The sequence below is a fragment of the Lissotriton helveticus genome, chromosome 12 (assembly GCF_964261635.1).
Source record: "Lissotriton helveticus chromosome 12, aLisHel1.1, whole genome shotgun sequence".
NCBI classification, from domain to species: domain Eukaryota; kingdom Metazoa; phylum Chordata; class Amphibia; order Caudata; family Salamandridae; genus Lissotriton; species Lissotriton helveticus.
Window position 1 is genome coordinate 693,528,731 of NC_136073.1, and position 24,024 is coordinate 693,552,754.

The 24,024-nt window shown below is 47.3% G+C and overlaps 1 protein-coding gene across 2 annotated transcripts in view; it reads right to left on the reverse strand.

Annotated features, from left to right (window-relative positions):
* HYDIN (HYDIN axonemal central pair apparatus protein) overlaps nt 1-24,024 on the reverse strand; it is a 3,619,565-nt gene that overhangs the window by 1,457,999 nt on the left and 2,137,542 nt on the right. For both annotated transcript variants that reach the window (XM_078670948.1, XM_078670947.1), the window contains one exon: nt 13,743-13,941. In XM_078670948.1, coding sequence (XP_078527074.1) covers nt 13,743-13,941 — 199 coding nt within the window. The remainder of the gene's footprint in view (nt 1-13,742; nt 13,942-24,024) is intronic.

Genomic DNA, 24,024 nt, shown 5'->3' on the forward strand with positions numbered 1-24,024 from the left:
GAACCTGCCAGGTGTAGTACCACCAGGATTATGCCCTGCTGTTCCAGACATGTCCAGAGACACAGGGACTCCTGACAAAAGGTCCATGACCCTGCCCTGCTTGTTACAGTTGTTTTGTCATGGAACCCCTGCACTAGCTTCCCCTTGTCTGAGGGAAAAAATGCTTTCACTGCCTATCAAATCACTGGAAGCGCCAACAAATTTATCTGGAGTCCCGTCTTCGCTTGGGACCAGTGTCCCCTGATTTCCACGTCTCCGAGATGGCTGCTCCATCCCAGAAGTGACGCATCTGTCACAACTGTGAGATCTGGTTGGTTAAGTGAGAGGAGTCTGCCACTGACCCAATCGCGGTTCATCAACCATCACTGCAGATCTCTTGCAGTTCCTTTTGAGATCTGGACCATTTCGTGAGATTTACCTGATGCTGTGTCAGTTGGAACTTCAGGTCCCACTGCAGAGCCCACATACGCCACCTGCATGCTTCACCAACAGGATGCAGGAGGCCAATAGGCCCAACAGTCTCAGTCAGGTTCATAAATCATAAATCCAGGATAGAGGCTGAAACATCAGAATCATTGCTTGAATATCCTGGACTCGCTACTCAGGAAGATAGGCCCAAATTTGTGTCCACAAATGCCCCAATGAAAGAGAGCATCTGAGAAGGAGTCAGGTGTCACTTCGGCATGTTTATAGAGAACCCCAGCGAATGTTGGAGGTTCGCTGTAGTCTGAAGGTAGAAGACAACTGCCCGGGGCGAAGACGCCTTCAACAGCCAGTCATTGGGGTAGGGTAAGACCGACACCACTAACCTGCGCAGATGAGCTGTGACCACTCCCATCACATTGGTGAACACTCAAGGGGCACTGGTACGGCTGAAGGGAAGCACAGTAAACTGAGAGTGCTCGTGGCCTACCTTGAACAACAGGTAACGCCTATGGCCCGGTAGGATAAGGACGTGAAAATAGGCATCCTGTAGGTCCAACGCTACCATCCAGTCTCCTTGGTCTAGGGCAGACAAGACTTAAGCCAGAGTGAACATCTTGAATTTCTCCTTCTTGAGGAAGAGATTGACAGTCCGAAGATGAAAAAAGGGTTGAAGCCATTTGTTCTTCTTTGGAATCAGAAAGTAGCGGGAATAACAGCCACTGCCTACTTCTGAAACCAGGACCCTTTCAATAGCTCCCTTGGCCAAGAGAATTGTAGCTTCCTCTTGGAGCAACCTTAAATGATCCTATGTTAGCCATTCATGATTTGGCAGAATGAGAGGAGGAAAAGAAAGGAAGGGCAGAGAATAGCCCTCCTGGAAAATCTGCAAGACCCACTTGTCCGATGTTCTGGATCTCCAGTGGGGGAGATCAACTGGAGTAGTGTGGTCCTGCAGAGTCAACCTAGGGGTGCTTGGAGGCTGCAGCTGCTGGGGTCAGTGTGGCAGACAACTTCTGACCTCCATTCCTGGATCGGAATGCACTAAGTCCACGTCCTCACACTGCTAGGGCAGTATGTGCAGGACAGTGGCTCGGATAGGTCTGATACGGCTGGAAACCCATTCCGTTGCAACGAAAGGGGCAAAAGGAAGACTGGCCATGAGGAGTGGAGCCAAGGATCTGGCTGTAGCTCGAGAGTCCTTGAACCTGACCAAGGCCAAGTCTGCCTTTTCCACAAAAAGACGGATTCCATCAAAGGGCATATCTATCAGATTAGTCTGGACATCCCCAGAGAAGTCAGTTGTTAGATGCCAGGCATGGCGCCTCAAAGCCACTGTCATTGAAATTGATCTGCCCAGAGCATCTGTCCTATCTAAGCCACACTGTACGGTACCTGTAGCAGCACTTGCGCAACCGTCTCCCAAAGAGAATGGGTGAAACGGGCCAATAAGCATGCGTTATTCACCACCCGCAATGCCAGACTGGAGGAAGAAAACAATTTCTTCCCAAATGCATCCAACCTCTTGGATTCCCTATCCAGAGGGGGGGGAGGGCACACGCCTTGGGATGTGGAGGCCTGCACCACCAAACCTTCTGGGGTGGGGTGTAGAATGAGAACTTAGGATCGCCCGAGCCGGGCGATGATGCCATGCCTAGAAGGTCGTACGTAAGTGCCTCTTAAAAGGGCAAAGGGGGTTCGGAAATGCAAGCCCCTGGTTGAAGCACCTGGGTCAGGAGATCAGCCCTGACCTGCACTGCGGGCAGCTCTAGTCAAAGGTCCTCGGCCGTCCTCTTTACCACCACATATTTAATAACAAGGGGTGGTGATGGACAGAGTTTCTGAATTAAGCAGAATACTCTCACCCAGTCAAGAGATGAGGGCTAGATCCAACACCGTTTTTTAGCTCACTGCACCATCCCAGTTCAGAACCTGGCTATATGCAAATTAGTCTGTTCCTGTCCCAGTGCATGATGGGAACAGGGCAAACCAAACTACCAAGCCAATTCTTACACTGGGAAGGAAACAAGCTTCCGGGGACCGGTTTCTGGCATTTCAGCCGTCGTCGGCCCGGCTTGCTTGAATCCTGATGGTGCAATGAGCAAGGGACTCACATCTGAGTATACCCTTCCACGCTTAGGGTGGACAAAATATTTAACAACAAGGGGTGGTGATGGACAGAGTTTCTGAATTAAGCAGAATACTCTCACCCAGTCAAGAGATCAGGGCTAGATCCAACACCGTTTTTTAGCTCACTGCACCGTCCCAGTTCAGAACCTGGCTATATGCAAATTAGTCTGTTCCTGTCCCAGTGCATGATGGGAACAGGGCAAACCAAACTACCAAGCCAATTCTTACACTGGGAAGGAAACAAGCTTCCGAAGACCGGTTTCTGGCATTTCAGCCGTCGTCGGCCCGGCTTGCTTGAATCCAGATGGTGCAATGAGCAAGGGACTCACATCTGAGTATACCCTTCCACGCTTAGGGTGGACAAAATATTTAACAACAAGGGGTGGTGATGGACAGAGTTTCTGAATTAAGCAGAATACTCTCACCCAGTCAAGAGATCAGGGCTAGATCCAACGCCGTTTTTTAGCTCACTGCACCACCCCAGTTCAGAACCTGGCTATATGCAAATTAGTCTGTTCCTGTCCCAGTGCATGATGGGAACAGGGCAAACCAAACTACCAAGCCAATTCTTACTCTGGGAAGGAAACAAGCTTCCGGGGACCGGTTTCTGGCATTTCAGCCGTCGTCGGCCCGGCTTGCTTGAATCCTGATGGTGCAATGAGCAAGGGACTCACATCTGAGTATACCCTTCCACGCTTAGGGTGGACAAGATATTTAACAACAAGGGGTGGTGATGGACAGAGTTTATGAATTAAGCAGAATACTCTCACCCAGTCAAGAGATCAGGGCTAGATCCAACACCGTTTTTTAGCTCACTGCACCATCCCAGTTCAGAACCTGGCTATATGCAAATTAGTCTGTTCCTGTCCCAGTGCATGATGGGAACAGGGTAAACCAAACTACCAAGCCAATTCTTACACTGGGAAGGAAACAAGCTTCCGGGGACCGGTTACTGGCATTTCAGCCGTCGTCGGCCCGGCTTGCTTGAATCCTGATGGTGCAATGAGCAAGGGACTCACATCTGAGTATACCCTTCCACGCTTAGGGTGGACAAAATATTTAACAACAAGGGGTGGTGATGGACAGAGTTTCTGAATTAAGCAGAATACTCTCACCCAGTCAAGAGATCAGGGCTAGATCCAACACCGTTTTTTAGCTCACTGCACCATCCCAGTTCAGAACCTGGCTATATGCAAATTAGTCTGTTCCTGTCCCAGTGCATGATGGGAACAGGGCAAACCAAACTACCAAGCCAATTCTTACACTGGGAAGGAAACAAGCTTCAGGGGACCGGTTTCTGGCATTTCAGCCGTCGTCGGCCCGGCTTGCTTGAATCCTGATGGTGCAATGAGCAAGGGACTCACATCTGAGTATACCCTTCCACGCTTAGGGTGGACAAAATATTTAACAACAAGGGGTGGTGATGGACAGAGTTTCTGAATTAAGCAGAATACTCTCACCCAGTCAAGAGATCAGGGCTAGATCCAACACCGGTTTTTAGCTCACTGCACCATCCCAGTTCAGAACCTGGCTATATGCAAATTAGTCTGTTCCTGTCCCAGTGCATGATGGGAACAGGGCAAACCAAAATACCAAGCCAATTCTTACACTGGGAAGGAAACAAGCTTCCGGGGACCGGTTTCTGGCATTTCAGCCGTCGTCGGCCCGGCTTGCTTGCTTTCTGAATCGTTTTTGGCCACTATAGGTGTGGCAGGGTATACTCAGACATGAGTCCCTTGCTCACTGCTCCATCAGGATTCAAGCAAGCCGGGCCGACGACGGCTGTAATGCCAGAAACCGGTCCCCGGAAGCTTGTCTCCTTTCTGGTGAAGAATTGGCTTGGTAGTTTGGTCTGCCCTGTTCCCATGATGCACTGGGCCAGGGACGGACTCATTTGCATATAGCCAGGTTCTGAGCTGGGATGGGGCAGTGAGCTAAATAACGGTGATGGATCAAGCCCTGATCTTTGGACTGGGTAAGAGTGGTCTGCTTAATTCAGACACTCTATTCATCACCACCCCCTTTTCTGAATCATTTTTGGCCACTATAGGTGTGGCAGGGTATACTCAGACATGAGTCCCTTGCTCTCTGCTCCATCAGGATTCAAGCAAGCCGGGCCGACGACGGCTGTAATGCCAGAAACCGGTCGCCGGAAGCTTGTCTCCTTTCTGGTGAAGAATTGGCTTGGTAGTTTGGTCTGCCCTGTTCCCATGATGCACTGGGCCAGGGACGGACTAATTTGCATATAGCCAGGTTCTGAGCTGGGATGGGGCAGTGAGCTAAATAACGGTGATGGATCAAGCCCTGATCTTTGGACTGGGTAAGAGTGGTCTGCTTAATTCAGACACTCTATTCATCACCACCCCCTTTTCTGAATCGTTTTTGGCCACTATAGGTGTGGCAGGGTATACTCAGACATGAGTCCCTTGCTCACTGCTCCATCAGGATTCAAGCAAGCCGGGCCGACGACGGCTGTAATGCCAGAAACCGGTGCCCGGGAGCTTGTCTCCTTTCTGGTGAAGAATTGGCTTGGTAGTTTGGTCTGCCCTGTTCCCATGATGCACTGGGCCAGGGACGGACTAATTTGCATATAGCCAGGTTCTGAGCTGGGATGGCGCAGTGAGCTAAATAACGGTGATGGATCAAGCCCTGATATTTGGACTGGGTAAGAGTGGTCTGCTTAATTCAGACACTCTATTCATCACCACCCCCTTTTCTGAATCTCTTTACCACCACGGCATAGGATGCCCATCCTCTGTAGCCACTGTTGGTGGAGAGAGCGAGCATGCCAGTCTCTGGGGAAGTGTCCAGTCCACTGGCCTCCCTAAGTTTTGCATACTAGTCTAAGTTCTCCTCCAAGACATCTGGTGTTCCAGCGGGTTCACATACCCTTCAAATTCCTCTCCTGAGCCTAGCACAGCCACAAAGTGCTCAGGCAGCAACACAGAATCTCTGGGTTCAATCAGCGCCGGAATCAGTGTCGCGCAACGTTGTTCCGGCTCTTAGTCATCAGGGAGGAGGATGGAGTTGGCTCCACCAAAGGGCACCAGCACTGCCGCAGGCACCAACTTTGGGTCCGATGCCGAGAAAGGTTGTGTTGACATGACCGGCGTTGACCCAGACCCGGCAGCGTTGAACCCGATGGGGTCCCTTCCGCCTCCGCAGGGCCAGAGGGCTCTCCAGCGAGGTCGTTCCACTCTACAACATGAAGATGAAGTCCGTTTGGACTTCTTCTTATGCCTCTTTCCCAAGTGTCCCAAGGACCTTGTGTGGGATGAAGAGGGCATAGGGCTCCAGAAGCGATTGTGAGACCTCCTCTTCTTTGATCGGACCGGGACCTCCACAGAGTCTCGCTGGACGGTGCCATCTGTCGAGCCGTGAGGGGCTTCATCGCTTGCTCCCTCAAGGCCTTTGGAGCCATGGCCCGACAGTGCGAGCACGACTTCGAATCGTGGTCACGCTCGAGACACCAAAGACAGACGAAGTGGAGATCATGACCGACATCATGTAGTGGCAAGCACCGAATGGCTTGAAATCTGTCTTCCTCGAAAACATCCCTCGCACAGGAAGTGGAAAATTTTTCAAAATTCGACAGAAGTCGAGAAAAAGCAGCAAAGGAGTAACTCTGCCTGGATCAGAGCTTAACTGCTGTGGAAAGAAAAAAACTGATGTCCACGCGCCTGGGTGGCGCCTATATAAGCACCACAACATCATAACCAATGCTGACAACATCACGTTGAGTCAAATGGGACCACCTGACGCCACGATAAAGTTTCCGTATCCTGCCTGACACCTGGGAAATTCGAAGGTAAGGAATCTGCAGCTATAAGTCTCTATCAGATAAGGAATGTGTTACTTACCTGTAACTGCAGTTATCCAGTATTGGTATCTTTCAAAGATTCACATGCCTGAATCATTCCCCGTAGTCGGGATGGGAGTCCCCGGTACATAAATAAAATAATGTCACATAGACATATATACATAGTAATGGGCCAGAGGCCTCTCATTAGTAACATATCCTTGTCCTTTTGTGAAAAGGACCAAACCTTGGCCAAGAGCCAATCAGCACCCTCTGGAACCTTCCTGGGAGGAGCTCTGGTCCCGCAGATTATTGTAAGGCACAATGCTAAGTAGACATATTACTGAGAGAACTAAAGTGAGCCCTTCCAGGGGAGGTGGGTGGGTTGCATGTGAATCTATGAAAGATACCAATACTGGATAACTGCAGTTACAGGTAAGCAACGCATTCCTTATCCAGTATTAGGGGTATCTTTCATAGATTCATATGCCTGAATCAGAGTTGCAAGCAATGACAAGCACATTTCGAATGGTACAACATTAAGTTCCACATGATAATAACATATCAAATGTGAAATGCAAAAGGTACCAAGATGCAACATCAAAGAGAAATGTGCGAGCATACAGTAGGAAGGTGGGATGAAAGAGAAGGCTCACCTCTAGAGAAATAGATGACGGAGCACAGCTTGTCCCACTGCTACATCTTTCATAAGTTCCGTATCCAAGCAGTAGTGCCTGGTGAACGTATGCGGCGTCTTCCATGTCGCCGCTCTGCAGATGTCAGCAATGGGCACTCCAGCAAAGAGCGCCATGTAGGTTGAGACTGCTCTCAACCTCCATGAACTGGAATTTCTCCTGGCAATCTATCTGTTCTTCCTGTTCTTGTTCCTCAAAATCCGAACTCTCATGGTATTTTACATTCAGTTCGGATGGGCTAGCAGCCGACTGGAACATAGAGCCATCATCGGAGTCATCCTCGTCTAGGAGTTGCGCCGGTGGTAAAGACTGGACCCTGCTCGGAGAGGTTAAAGCTGGTGTGAGCGTGCGTTTGGTAATTTTTAGGTGACCATACGCACTTTTTAAGGTAGGTTCCGATGTCGTCGTCGAACCCGTCGACGGGGTGGTCATCGACGGCGGGACGTTGACGACTGATCCAGATGGCATCGACGACAATGACAATGTCGTCGACTGTTGCGGCGTCGACGGTGACTTCGTCGTTGATGACTTCGTCGACGTTGGCGTCGACAACGATGGCTTCATCGACGACTTCAGCGACGGTGACGGCTTTGACGTCGATGGAGCTTTCGTCGATGGCAATGGAGCTTTCGTCGACGGCAATGACGCCGTCTTCGTCGACGTGGAAGTGCTCGTCGACGTCGACTTAACAGACATCGACGTCGACTTAACAGACGTCGACGATGATTTCTTAATTTTAATAATGGATGAAATGGACCTACCCGTCGACGACGAGGAAGTTGTAGACGTCGACATGGACATTGAAGAAGACGCCACAGAAGTGGAGATGGTAGCCGTCGAAGCGGTCACAGGCAAAGCTGATGAAGTTGTGAAAGGTTTGTGGAAGGTGGAAGCAGAATCCTGAGGAGAAACCTTCACAGGCAAGACCTTAGAGTGAACCTCTGAAGACTTTTTAAGCGTCTTCTTTTGAGGTGGCTCCGTAGATGGTCCTGGGGATGTCACTCTAGGGGCCAGATGTAGGTAGCCCAATACCGGTCGGAAGCGGCCGAAAATACAGATTTTCGGCCGTTTCCGACCGGTATTGTGCTTTTGGGATGTAGGGGACTGAAAATCGTCCGAATCGGTAAATTTACCGATTCGGTAATTTTACCGAATCGCAACAGTTTGCGATTCGGTAAATATACCGAATCGGTAATTTTACCGATTCGGTGAATTTACCGAATCGGTAAATATACCGATTCGGTAAATAAGAAGTGGTAAAATTAAATATTGAGATGTAGGTAAGCTCTTAAATACCGAATTTGCTTGAAATTCGGTATTTAAGAGTCTGTATTTACCATGGATTGAAATCAGGTGGTAACCAGGTGCAGCCTATAAAAAAGGACCCAAAATGCAATACTTTTTTCACAATGGCGGCATTCTATGTCATTGCGAGGCGGCTACGGCTACAGGAGGAAGGAGAGAGTGAATGGCTGAGACAGGAGCAGGTCTACAGACAGAGGATCACCTTGTTCATGCTCACAGAGCCAGAGATTCTCCAGAGGTACAGGTTGGACTCAGACACCATCTTGGGCCTCGTCAGGGACCTCCACCCACTGTTGGAGCACACTACCCCAAGGGCGCACGCCATTCCACCCCACGTGCAGGTGCTGTGCAGCCTACACCTGCTTGTGTCTGGGAGTTACCAGAGTGTGGTTGCTGTGGTAGATGGGGTGACCCAGAGCAGCCTGTCACGCTTTTTCAACAAATTCCTTGACGCCATGGTACAGAGGATGGACCAGTATATAAATTTCCCTGAAACCCATGCTGAACTGCTCCAAACAAAAACTGACTTTTATCTGATGGCGCATTTTCCCAATATCATTGGCTGCATTGATGGCACCCACATTCCCATTTGTCCCCCTGCTGCCACCGAATACATATATAGGAATAGAAAGTCCACCCACACCATCAATGTGCAGGTGATCTGCAATGCCAAGTGCGCCATCACTGACCTTGTGGCAAAATTTCCTGGGAGTACCCACGACTCCTTCATATTTCAAAACAGCGGTGAATAAACCTTCTTCCTTTAAACCACCACTACCGCCTCCACGCCTGTTTATCAAACCCGCCCTCTTACAAGCGGTATCTATGCACGGCTGACAGCAGGGGAATTTGGTGAAGGATACCTGCTAGGTAAGACACAGTGTGCAACCCCATTAACACCTATTGCAGAAAGAAGTACATGTATGCATGTGAGTAATGTACTCCCATTTCCTTTTAGGCGACAGTGCATATGCCCTCCGCTCCTTCATCCTCACCCCCTACCTCAACCCCTCAACACCCCAGCCAAAGGAGATATAACAGGGCCCACAAGAGCACAAGAAATATTGTGGAGCGTACCTTTGGTATATGGAAGAGCAGGTTCAGGTGCCTGCCTAAGAGTGGAGGTGCCCGGCAGTATACCCCCATCACCTGCTGTAAAATCATTGCTGCCTGTGCCATGTTGCACAACCTTGCCGTGAAGAAGGGCACAGAGGTGGAGTTGTCAGACTTTGAGGATCATGACAACGAGGTTGCTGTGCCTGAAACACAACCTGCTGGAGTGTCAACACCAAGTGATGGCAGATACAGACGTGAGGAGATTACACACAACTATTTCTGAGTAAGTAATGAGACACAGACAGGTTGTGTATGGACCAACGTATTTTAATGGTGCCACAACGTTTAAGCACGTAAGTGCAACATAAAAAAATATATACGAGGGGACTGTAAGTCCCGGGTTACTTCACCCATGAACGGTAATGTCACTGGCACCCGCGCTTCCCTGAGCCACTTGGATGTTGTTCGCTTTGTTCAGCGTGCCTTGCAGCCTCAGCTTGGCGCCTGGTACTCCTCCGTGTCTCCACATTAGAGCTTGCTATGCTGCTCCGGCTACTTGTGTCTTCACCCTCTGCCACGTCCAGGGCAGGATTCTGTGCTGTGTGGGATATCAACATTGCCTCTAGAGCACTGGTCATTCTGGCCATGCCCCTGGTGACCTCAGTTGTTGCCTCCTGCATATTTATGCCTCTCCTGCATAGCAGGGATGTGGCAGTGGCCAAGTGATTCATTGGCCGTATTCTGGGCACGGGCATCCCTGCGCCATGTGTGTGACACACTGTCAAGTTTAGAGCATAGCTGCGTTACTGATTGGCTCATCTGCTGCATCCCTGCTGCAATGTCCCTATTTGTTTGGGCTACCCCTTTATTCGCCTCCACTATATCTCTCATGCCCTTCCCTATGTCTCCTATGTGCACATTCAGGGCTCTGATTTGGCGTTGGCAGGCTTGGATTGATTTGCCCTGCATCCTTTGAATGTGCACCATGTTCCCCTCCAGCCCACGGAACACAGTGCCCTCACCACGTCAACCTGCACTGCTGAGTCTGCGTTGTCTTCTGCGAGAAGGGCCCATCTCATTTACGGACTGCAGTGCTGTTGAACTCTCATCCACGGTGTCTTCAGCCTCCCCCTCACCCTCTGCTGCCTCCATTGATGATAGTGGGGCCACGACACGCCTCCTGGCTGGTGGGGTTACAGGAGTGGACTGGAGCAGAGATGGTGAAATTTCTGGTGAAAATTGCAAGTGAGGGGATTGGGAAAGCTGTGGGGAGTGCAGCAACTCTGAGGTCAGTACAGTGTCATCTTCCAGGGACAGGCCAGTTGTGTCACCTTTGTCCTGCGAGACTTGCACTCGGCTTGGACCTGCTTCCTCACTCTCCTCCCTCTCTGGTGCAGTCCCTTCTGTGTCAGTGGGTCGACTGCGTGATTTGGCCCCTAGGTGTAAATGAGCGTATATTAACTGAGTGCTACTGTGTCACGGTCACTACAATAAATGATTTACACATTTCACTTTCATTTATCTGCAATCATTTCACTAACTTGCTGATGTCTGCGCTGTTACACATGGTCTTACATTTGCTGACTACATTTCCCATAATGCATTGCTCCTGTATAGTGCTAGCAGTACTGGACTTGGGTTTGCTTGTCCACAAAGGGTAAAGGGAAGCAGGTTGGTATGGGGTGTCATGCTGCGCATGCGTCATACCTTTTTTTGTTGCACCTCTGGCTGAGCTGTCCACATCTCCCAGTCCGCAGACGCTGTCTGCCTCAATGGTTGAGGCCACCAACTCCTCCAGGTCAGTCAGGGGGGGGCTGTGTTCCTGCCTCCAGCGGTTAGGCCTGCCTGCTTGTGGATTTCAGCCATTTTCCTCTTGGTGAGGCTCCTGAGGTCATAGAATCTTTTTTTAAGGTCCTCAGTGTTCCTGGTTGTGACTCCCACAGCATTCACTTTCTCAACAATTGCCAGCCAGATTTTTCTTTTGGCAGACTCGGCAACAGTGAGGGATTGCCTGCCAAAAAGTTTGTTGTGCACCCTCACTACCTCCTCCACAAGTACCTGCAGCTCCATGCTGCTGAACTTGATTTTCCTCTTCCTGTCTAGCTTTTGGCTTTCACTGCTGCTTGCCATTTTTCAGTTTGTAAAGTTACAAAAAACTCTCCCTGCTGCTCTGTGACTCTGCTCACCTCTGACTGCCTCTCCAGAACCTTCTAATTAGTTGCAGCTGCCTGGGTAGCCACTTCCTGGTAGGGAGGGGGAGTGTGTTTGCACCTGATTGGCTGCCTTCATAGGTTTCACTTTTGTGTTTTTTTTCCGATTCGGTATTTACCGAATCGGTATTTACCGAATCGGTATTTCCCATTCAATCCTATGGCCAAAAAGGCCCATAGGAATGAATGGGGAATACCTATTCGGTAAATACCGATTAGGTAAATACCGATTCGGTAAATACCGAGTCTCCGATACCGAATTTTACCGAATCGGTAAATATTACCGATTTTTTTCCTACATTCCATTTACCAATTCTGAAATACTGATTCGGTAAAATTCGGTATTTTAGAATCAGTAACTACTATTTACCTACATCTGGCCCTAGGTCTTTTATGAGAGGAATGGGAACTCCTGAAGGAACATTCACTCTCACCAGAAGAGACTGCCTGGTCTTTGTCTTTCAGTCTATGTAGCCATAGCAAAAGGCGCCCCTCTCTGTCCTTGAGGGTCTTTGTCGAAAAGGTACGGCAGACTTTGCAATCCTTCGCAGAGTGGTCAGGGTAGAGGCAATAGAGACAATCCTGGTGCTGGTCGTCCACATGAAGTCTCTTTTTGCCACATTAGGCACAGGACCTAAAAAGCCCTTTTTTTAGGAGTATCAGCCACAGCAAACTGAAAACCCCACACAAATGAAGAAGTTCTGAAGAGAAAAGTACTGGAAATCCAGAAAACTAAGGAAAGCTGAGCTGAGCTCAGTGGAGACTCCCTTAGCACGATGTGCGGTAGAAAATCTGAGGGACCAGAGCTCCTTCCAGGAAGGTTCCAGAGGGTGGTGATAGCTGATTGGCTCTTGGCCAAAGTTTGGTTCTTTTCACAAAAGGACAAGGATATGTTACTAATGAGAGGCCTCTGGCCCATTACTATGTATATATGTCTATGTGACATTACTTTATTTATGTACCGGGGACTCCCATCCCGACGACGGGGAATGATTCAGGCATGTGAATCTATGAAAGATACCCCTAATACTGGATAAAAGCATATATAACATGCACAGACCCGGTTTGTTGGCCCCCCATACAAACACAAACCAAAACCAGGCAAATCTCCAAGTCCATACATCATGTTGCAATGACAGGCAGCAGTATTGTGTACTTTTTTCTATAATAATAATAAAGAAATTCATAAAGCGCATGGTTACGCCATCTCGGCGTGTCCCCGCGCTAGGGTGAGATAAAATGGCTGCGACCCGGCTCCATGGCGCTCAGCCCAACTTAGCCAGAGAACAAGTGAGTTTTAAGCGCCTTCCTAAACCTTACTTCAGAGGTCTCCATCCGGAGATTTATAGGAAGTTTATTCCAGTTCTGAGCTGCCAAAACCCGGAAGGATCTACCTCCCATTCTGGCCTTCTTCACTTTAGGCACCAGCAATAGGCCAGTCCCAATGAATCTCAGGGATCTTCTATAATGGCAATATGTACAAAATGTCATCTTCCATACAGTACACAATTCATGTGAAACCATAAATAAAGCATTATAAAAAATAAAAGAAGCCTGGAAAGTTACTGATCACCAAAACCATTAGCTTGTAGAAGACAGTGCCCTCACCCACCCAAAAGTGGCATGCTTGACCATCGGGCCTCCTCCTCATTGGGTTGGCGCTACAATGCACCAAAGGCCCCTTGAGGGGGCTCTTTGCCAGAGGCTTTCCTAATATGCCAAAGTAATACTGGAGACATATATTATATCCCAGTATGATGGTACGAAGAGTACCATAAACCACACCATAAGGAACGTAATTTATTGCGGTCTCATTACAGCCTACGCTGGCAGGCCATCTAGCACCTAGGGCTTCGGCAAGTCCCTCTCTGGTGTTGGCTGTCGAACCCACAATGAATCATGGGGAAACATTCTCGGGGGCATCAAGGACTTGAGCCACAATGTGATGAACACCACTGGGGAGGGGTCCTCAGTACCTTCAGGGATGTTAACTATATGGATGTTAATCTTCAAATTATTAATTGGGCACTTGAGTAGTCAGAAATGTTTAAATTAAGTACATTAGCCTGCACAGTTTACTGCTGGTCTGTAAAAGAATCCTATGCCGGGCACAGCTGCACTTACCTCTAGTCGGATAAATTTCTTAACGTTTACTGCCTTGCTGGCCTTAAAGTGGACCATCAGTCCGTACTCTGCACGAGGGGCAATAATGCCTTGGTCTTGAGATACAGAGAAATCATCACCAAGGATCTCCAGGCCAGTGATGCGCCAGGCCACAGCCAGTGGGGTGGTGTTCCGCAAGAATATGGTCTTGGTGTCTTTTCTGTCAATAGAAAATAAAATACAATTCATTTCATTACTGAGAAACAACAGAGGTATAACCAGCTGAATAGCGAGTGACAAGGGTGTTGCCACCGTATTTATATAGGGGCATTGTTTATGTGGCAGTAAAGCAGCCAGGTATGTTACTGCATTTGTATAACTCTCAATATAATAAAAGTTTTATACTGAAAGCAAATGTGATTTTGTATTCCCATTTGCATAAAAAATGCAGCAGAAAGTTTTTTTGCAGGTTTGTAGTCATCTACATAGCTTACTCCATCCAGCAATGATCTTTCACATATTAGCTATCCCATAGTAGACAACAAGTCCATTCTAACCCATCCTATCACTTCTAAACACAGAAAGGATGCAGGTCTCAAAGTAGAAGTTGCATTTACTTTATGAAATGAATAATGAAATCGGAATGGACATCTTCATGCAGAATACTGCCCTTAAATTTCACCAACAACAGCCAAAATGCAAAACATGTTTTACCTTTTAGCTCTTAAAATGTGGTAGTGGTAGGCATGAGTTTCTTCTCTATTTATTACCGCATGGAACAGCACTCTACCAAGTATCCCTTGTATGGTTTCATATACAGAAATCCCACTCTAAGCATAGGAAAAACAGACCATCAAACAAGGTGTGTCAGACAATGCTTGCCTGCATTTACCTATAAGCACCAGCATTCAGCACCTCAAATTTTTGGGGACACTTTTGTGTCTACGACTCCAGGTCTTTAACCACTCAAGGTGGCATACTTCATCACAGGACTCACTGTTCATCCAATAACCGTTTGATTTTTTGGGGGTTTGGCCTTCCACAAAGTGTAGAATTTTAAGTCTGGGGAGAATGTGCATTTTGCTAACAGCTACCCTAACCTAGTGTGCTGATGTGCAGAAACAAGCCTACGGTGTACCAACAGCCCCATAGTGATTTAAACTGCATAAGTTTGACTACAACAGAAATGTATTTTTGCCACTCTATGACAATACGTATAAACAATTTTAGATTAATTCATCAACATGTTTCATGTCTCCAACAGGCCAGTCAAGTCTGCAGAATTTCACCATGACTAGGGGTCTGTTTACACCTATCTGGACTACTTAACTTGTTGGGTGTCAGTTTGTGCATAGAATAGGTGTGTGAGGTTTACTCAACCTAGACTTTATGAACTTACATGGACCCCTCTTACATAAGATCAGCTGTATGAGATACTGCACCTTGGCTGGAATAACACAAGAAAAGGGTGACCACTCCTGGTCATTAGTTTTATATGACGGTACTTGACAAGTGTGTGCTACTGACTCAAAAGCAATCCATTTGAAAGTCAAGACTCCTGTGCATCAATTTCGTGAACACACTTTGTACAACTGCAGGGAAAAACTAGCCAACTCCAGACTGTGAAGAAAAAAATGAAAGTTAAAATAACTCATACTTGCAATATGGAGTAGCAACAGATATCTGCGCTCCTTGCAACATGCAGTGTGTTTTGTGTACCTTAAGGTAACCACATACTATACACAGAATATAGGCTTTCTGGAGGCTTACACTTAATTGAGGTTTCTGAGAGGGTATAGAAGGCTGTCCATGTCCAGTCCAATTATACGTATAGGACAAAGTAATGTACTGCTTGTTAATAGGTGCCAGTATAATCTTCTTTAAACAGTTTTTAAGGAGGAACGTATCCTGCTGCCATTCCTACATTTGATGATAGCAATAAGACCCATGCCGGTTCTCTAAACTGCTTGCTTGAGTAGGAATGTCTATTCAATGCCGCTTGGCAGTTTTGATTGGATCCTTTGGCATCTGCAGCATGTCATACCCTGCACCAGATCTCTGATCGCTCAACTTAATCTGTTTGCTAATACTTTTGTGTAGAGCTTGTAGTCACAATTGAATAGTTAAGTATGTTTGTAGGGTTTGCACTGCTTTGAGTCCTTGTTTAGTTTAATAAAACACTAATAGCTTCTCCACATGTGTGCAGTAAATTATCACTCAAGTGTATAGACTTCAAGAGTTCGGAAAATACAGGAACAATCTTATCGGCTAATACTAAATACAACTTGCTCAGCAGATCATCATGGCCAGCTGCTCTGCTCCTTTTGCAGTTTCTCAGTACCGCCCTAATCTCCTCTATTTCTGCCTTTTGTTTAGTATTCAACGTTGGAAGTGAGTACTTGTATACCCAGGTCTCTATATCTGCTTCTGTCACCCCCTGACCCTTAGAATATGACTATTGATAGGAAGCAGCAAAGGCGTCTCCAGTATCTTTCAAATTAGGCATAGACTCCCCTGTAGCTTTGCATGTAATATCTTATCAAATTCCTTCTCTGATTCGGTTTCATTTTTCAAGTAAGGAGTTTATCACTATTTTCCCCATTATCAAATAGGTTATCTTACTTGCTTTCCACCTTCTGCTCACACTCTGTTCCAGGTAGCCTGACAGCTCACTCTTAGCCCCTTGCAACCGGCCCCTCACACCACCTTTTCTGATTATTTAACCGCATCATCACTTGGAGGCACTTCCAGCTCTAACATCCTATTTTCCAACTGTTGAAGGTCTAATCTGGCCTTTCTGTTCTTATGGGCAGCAATGCTGATAATTTTACCTCTTATAAAAGCTTTATAAGAATTCCAAACAAGAGAAACCAGATTTATCTAAAAAAACACTTTCTGTCTCCCGAAGTGGCAGTGCTACAACATCAACAACTGCCTCTCTACTGTTCACCTTGGGGGTTCAGCAGTAGGATTATCTGACGTGCTCTGGAAAGTGGAACACTTTCCAACCCCACCACAATTTTTTCTTCAACTAAAAAGTAGTTAATTCCTGAGCAATGGCCAAATTTCTTATTGTGAAAAGTATATCCCCTGGCCCCTCCTGCTCTCTCTCTTCATATATCGCAAAGGCCTTAATCGTCTATCAATAACCTGATCTGTGCCTGAATCTTTGGAGCATATTCTGGATTTCTTGGAGTAGATTCATCCAGTACGATGACTAGAAGGACATTAAGATCCACTGTCAATATACAGGTAATCTATACTCTAGCAGTTAAAAATAAAGTGCCTGAACGGGACCCGGATCATAAATATTTGGTCCATAATACCCAGCAATTGTGAACAAACTCTTCTGAAACTGAACCTTTACAACAATCCATCTCCCACTCTTGTCCGCCTCGTATTCTACCACTCTTGCCTCTCCATAGGTCTTAAAAAAGATAGCCACATCTTTATACACAGCTCCTGATCTGTGCATACATATTCCTCACACCACCTTTTTCTCCCAAAAGAGCGAACCCCCTCCCTCTTAAGTAGGTGTGTCTGCTGTAGAACCGTAACCTGGGACTCACATTTCAATAAATGTCTATTTTGACACCTATATCATTTACATTCCAGGTTAAGCAGTGGTGGCCCCCAAACAAAAACTCGTGAGGCGGGTGGAGGGAGTGCAGCGGGGTAGTAATAATTAAAAAATAAACAGGAAGACTTACCTAAAAATGCTGGCTGCCTCCTGCGTCGCTCCTCTGTGTTCTTCTTTCTAGTTCCAGCGGACACTGGAATAGCATCACAGACTCCGAGTAAAATCCCTGCGCGGCTCTCATTCAATGAGAGCAGCGCTGGGATTTGCCTGAGCGGGCTAGTTTGACACTCCGCTCAGGCACAGGTAGACTGTGCTGTTTGTCCAACCCAGTGGTTCAATTCAGCTGGGTTGGAGAAACCTAAGTGCGTATGTGTGTTTGGCCTGCCTAAGACGGCCGGACAAACATACATGCCCACTTAGAAGTACACAAACCAGTCCTCCTCCCCCCTCCCATAGCCCGGCCCGCCCCTTCCTACACAAACTGGCTCAGCCAGCAGGTGAAAAAAAATGATGATAAAATATTGCTTAATTTTTCACCTCCTGGCTCTGAGCCAGTAGGGCGATGCTCCTCTGCCATTGCGGAGGAGCCGCCTCTGCTTCAGAACCTCATTCCTTCAGACTTTGAACATAGTCAGCAGGGTCAGGAGATGTGATGGAGATGACTGAGGTGAGGTATTCTTTTAATATGATGATGACAATCTTTATATGGACCTACAGGAGGCCACTGTCTGGACACCTCCCGAGACACAGGATTGAGTTCTCCTCCTGGCCCTTCCAGAGAAGAATCAGCCTCTTTTGCAGTGGGTCATCCCGTGTACTACTGCCCAAGTGTTAGACCTGCAAGTGCATTCAATTGAGGTTAAGACTCATGGTTAGACAGAAATCCAACAACCTGCGCAAGCTTCCACTGAACCACTTCTTCTAGTTGATGAAGCCGTAGCAGACATGATAATGGGCACATATGCCAAATCCTTCTCTTACCTGGTGGTAAGTAGGCAAATAGCTAGAAGACACAGACCTGCCCCAGGGGATACAGCTTTCCTCACGCAACACCCAATGCCTGACAGATTGGTGGTCCAGGTTTCCACAAGTAGACTGCAGTGTAGGCTGGTGACATTTAAAAGTGGTGAGGCATAAAAGTTCAGGATGAGTACCCTGTGGCGAGCGAGCGTAGTGAGCTTGCCTGACAGAATTAAGATGGGTCAAGAGGGTTCCCCCCCATGAAAACATTGAAAAAAGGGTGGGCCAATGGAACTGGAACTGGGCCCAAAGGTGCTGATGGTAAGTGGCACTTTCAGCAACCTCACCTCAGGCCCAGAATGGAAGCTGCTCATCTGCTCTGCATTTAAATGGGGGGATTTGCATGTTCACTTTACATCAAAGCATCTGATGCCACAAGGGAGCCTGCATAGGTGCTGCTTGCTTGCACAGACATCTTCGTTGAAAAAAAAAAACCTTTTTCAATAGGGAACAGGAGAGTTTATTTATTTCATGCATTTGTATGTTGGACTTCTATAAACACCTTTATACTAAAGCACTTAGCAACATTTAATGAGACAGTACAATATAATGACAAAAGACTACAAATAGATATTAAGGAAACCAACAGCAACTTGAGATATGAAAAGAAAGGAGTTGATGGTGAAAAGGAAGGATGGAAGTCGGTTAAGCATGCTGGTAAATAATAAAGCCACAGTAGGCTCAATCCTCATGATAGAACGATAACTAGTAAAAATTATTACATCTCGAGTTCTCTTCCTGTTAATTAATAGAGACAGGTGAGATTTGGTAGATAAACTACCAACACTGTGGAAGCTAAGCAACTGAGTATGGAAAACAAATGACTATAGCCAGATATCTAGATAGTAAACACAAGTGCTGGCAATGATCTAGGTAGTAAATACAAGTTCTGTCACTGGTCTAAATAGTAAAGACATTCGTACTGCAATTAATCTAGATAGTAAACTCATCACTACTGCCAGTAATCTAGCTAGAAAACACAAGAGTGCTGCCAGTGGTGTGGGAAGTTAACACAAGTACCGGCAGTGATTCATATAGTAAACATAAAAGTACGCCTGTCAGTAACATAGCTGGTGCTGGTGAAATAGTCTGACGCTAAAAAGGTATAGCAAAAAACATACAACCGGACAAATGGAGCAGGAAAATGAGCAACATTTTAGCGTATGCAGAGATCAAGATTAAAGCTGATGGATGAAGGAGCGACTCTTGTCAAGGAAGAGAGGCGGGGAAGGGAAGAGAGGCGGGGAAGGGAAGGGGTGGGGCGAGGCAACGGAGACAAAGAAAAAAAAACACATGTGCAGTGAATAGTAGTGGCGAACACTCCCCCTTCACTCTGTCATTACACTGGCTCACCGCCAATCCTCCGCACAAGAAAAATATAACGATAATAAAAGAGGTTTTAAACCTCTTTTATTTTCGTTTTATTTTTCACGTTTTTGAAAGTGGAGAGTAGCCTTCAGGCTTATCTTGAATGAGTGTTAAGCAGATTGTTTTATCAGTTTTATCATGTAGCGTAGGTTAAACGAAAAAGAACCACACAGGGTTTATATAACATTACTTCTATTTATTACACAACACTCACTAACCCATTGGTATATCTCCTACCCGGAGATACCAACACAATACTTTAAAAAACTTCAATTGCAATAGGGTAAGTAGCAAAGCATATAGTGGTCTCCAGTGGGAGACCAAACCATATATTAAGAAAGTGAAATGCGAACTGCAGAGGAGAACAGGACTTGGACTAGAAGACCCAGAGGAGTCGGGGGCACAAGGAACCACACAAGGTAAGTTCCCATGAACCCCATGGAGGCTGTGTGCAGAGTTGGAACACAGCCGAAAGCCCAATAGAAGTAAATGGAGAAGTTGTGGTTGCAGTAAGAACCTTCCCAGAGGACCCTGAAGAACTCCCTTGGAGGACCGAAGGTTGGATAGCAACCCCACCAGTGGATGCCCCGGGAACCAGGTTACCTACAGCAGGGAAGCCAGGTGCATAAGGGAGAAGAGAGGTCGGAAACCTCTGTAGATGACAATAAAAGACTTGGAGAAAAGTGCCTCTGGACAAGAAGGTGAAGAAGCCCAATGGAATTCAAGGGTGGATTCTTGAAGTGAAGAACATACAAGCAGAGGTGACAGAGTGTTTGCGACCCAGGAGTGACCAGGAGGCACGTAAGAGCAATGTCCACCAATGCCGTACGGTTCAGAAGATTTGACAGTGACCTTGTCGCCACAGCTGTGAGCTGTGAGGACCAGGCGGAACTGAGGAAGACCAGAAGCCGTGCATGAGCTGTCCCACATCGGATGTCGGTGACTAGGTAGTTGGTGTACGGAGAGAGCACCAACAAGCCTTGGCAGCCGCAAATGGCGTGGAGAATGAAGGAGGAACGTTGGGACCAGCCAGGTCCAAGGGACTCACCAACAGCAGGAGAGTCAGGCCGGAAGCAAGCATGGGAACCCACTGAAGCAAGAGATGACCCTCAGGAGGACCCACAGGCCGAAGGCACAGGAATCAGAAGAGGAACTCGAACAGCTCACAATGAAGGAAGGACCACAATGCAGGGGATTTGGTGAGGAAACTCTACTTGGCAGGAAGAGATGCTGGTGACTGGAGCTTCTCTGGAGCTTCTTGTAGCGCGAAGATCTCTGGATTGCAGAGCCAACAAGCATTGCTAACAGCAAATCAACAGGGTGCACAGGGGTTCGGTCCCAGCGGTTCTGATGAGGGATACTGGCCTCAAAATTGCAGAGAGGACAGGTCAGGCCTAAAGAGTTGCAGAACCACTACCTGTGTTACTGAGCCTCAGGAAGTCCAGAGAACGACAAGAGCAGCAGACTGGTCAGCATAGTTGCAGAACTTCTGATGTAGGGGAGAGACTTCTTCACTCCAAAGGGAGATTCCTTAGGGTGTCTTGGATGTCCACAGGTCTTGTGAAGAACATATATGTAGCACAGGCACAGAGGACGCAGAAGACTGGCTGGAAGACGAGATCATGAGTGGCAGGGGTTTTCCAAGTTGCATTCTCGGTCACAAAAGCGAAGTCTAATGAAGTTCAAAGTGCCCTGATGGTTGAAGATGAAGCAGTTTCAGATCCGAATCTTGTCCCATGATAAATCTAAGGAATCACCCACAGGTGATCCGTTAAGCACCCTAAGGAAGGGGTGCTTCAGGGGTTCCTCCCACAGGAGAGGCTGGACAGTGGGGAGGATACTCCCATGTCCTTTGTCCAGTTTCACGCTAGAGCGGCAGCTAATGGCTCTCTGAACTGGTTCCAACTGGAGTATTGAAGGAGGTCACCAAATGTGCCCTTCAAAGCAGTCTAGTGGCGCTGGCAAGCGCCCCCACCCTGTCCCAATACACTAAGTCCTGTCTGGGAGGTGGTCACACCTCCCTGTTACAGGAAACCTATTGTCCTGCCTTCCCCTGCTTGACTCAGCAGCAGGAGGGCTGAATCCTGTTTCTGGTCGGCAGCAGCCATAGTTTGCTGTCGGGGTCTAGAAGACTGGTACTTGGAGCACTGAGGGCTTCTCAGAAGAGCTTTACAGTGCATGGAATCATACTTCTAACACCATTTATGGTGTTAGGGTATGATTCCAACATGTTTGATACCAAACATAACAGGGTTTGTTACAGCCAGTTTAGAGATAGTAATTGCGTAATGACGCATGGCCACTCTATGTATCATAATGGGTGATGCACTTACAACCAGGGAGAATGGACTCCGAGGGTTGGAGGGGTGTCCAGCTCATGCAGGTGCACCGTCACATCACAATTTAAGTGGTCTCCCATGGGTGGCATAATACATGCTTCAGCCCAAGGGGGACCCCTGGTGTACCTATGCCCTGGTACCTTAGAACAATATACCAGGGACTTACAAGGGTACACCAGTATCCAATGTGGGGTGTACCTAAGTACTCAACATGCTCAATTTAGGGGAGAAGCACAGAGACTGGGGTTTTGATTAGCAGGATCCCAATCAGACCGGGCAGAAAAACAATGACACTGGCCAAAAGTGGGGGTGACCATGAAAGCAGATGCTACTTTCCTACAGTTAGCGAGTGTTTATAATAAATACATATTTTTATAACTAAACTGTGTGGTTCTTTTTCTCTTAAACTACACTATATGATTAATACTGGTAAAATAAGCTGCTTTACACTCGTTCTGGACTAAACCTGAAGGCTGCTCTCCACTGCTACCACCTAGAGAGCTTTCTGTGGTTGTCTAAGACCACTAAAATCACCATAAGGGTTGTCTGGATTACGTCAGGGTGCTTCACCTACATACGTGTGCACCATATACTAAGCCAAACACCTACAGAAACACATCTTTCACACATACCTCGAGGTCCCAATCAGTGGTCCAGAATGAGAGCAGTGTCAGGCAGGACCACACCATATGGAAGAAACTCACTTCATCTGCACCAGCAACAACTCAACGCCATGCTAGGAAACATGGCATGTACTCGCCGTCCAGTGAGATAAGTCGGGTGTAAGTAGTAGAACTGAATACACTTGGAGCGAGTATCCATAGACACCCTAGGGGTGAGCTTCGGTGCCATCTTCTGAGACAAACCTGCATGTTTTTCAACCAGGTCCTCCTCCCAGCGTCGACGGAGGCTTATCAATTCAACTGCGTCCGCTTCAGTAGAGCCCTGTAAAATATTGTGACTGCTCTCGACTGGCTAGTGATGAGAAAGAGTTTGCACAAGCATTTATGTTCTAGTGGTTCTGCCGGTCTGATGCCCCACCATTCAGGGATACCATTTATAAGGAACAATGGAGAAAAAAGTACCCCACTTTGAGTGCATGCGTCTCCTGGAGTTTAAAGAAGGGACAATCTATCTCCCCCCCCAAATAGATCACCCAGTATTGTGATGCTTGCCGCTATCCATCTGTGGGGCCCCGACCAACCCCCTGAACGTTCCCAGCATCAGGCAGCCAACAACAGGAGCTTGAACATATATAGTAATTCAGTGCACATACTCTGTAGTTCCCTAGCCCAGATGAAGCCTGCTGTTCTTACCAATACATTCATGCTACACAGCATGGAAGTGGGCACAGATTAATTAAAGGAAGAGTTATATACCTTCAGTAAAACTATAACTGGTAGAGACACAGTCTAGCTGCAGATTCCTTTACTTAGAATATCTCCCCAGGTGTCAGACTGGATCCGTAAAATCTTTTTTCCCCAGCAATACCACTGCACGCCGGGAGGCAGTCTCACCCGGCTCCGTCCTGACATCGTCCACGGAAGTGATGTCAATGGAGCCATATGAGCCCCTCCCGGCATGCTGACATCAGTTTTCTACAGGAAACTTTTTCGCCCAACAACGCAGAGCCGTGCAAAAAACTGCGATAGCACAGGAACAGTATGTGTTAAAAAAGAATAAAATCACTGAAAAAGCACCCAGTCCCCGGAGGGGCTGAAGGGAGCTCACAGAGTACTTGCTGCGAGCAAGGGCCCAACAAATTGCCAAGCCGTGCCCCACCTCGAGTGGGCAATGACAGCGGCACAAAAGATATGACAAGCAAGGCATAGCTTGTCACCACAGAAGGGAAATTAAAAGAACCACAATATTGAATCAACATGTTGCAAGACAAGGGACTAGAAGTGAACGACCATTAGAAAGTTCACCACACACACTCCAAAGATTGAAGAACTGTAGCATCAAGAGAACCCAACCCAATCGACTGCCAGAGAAA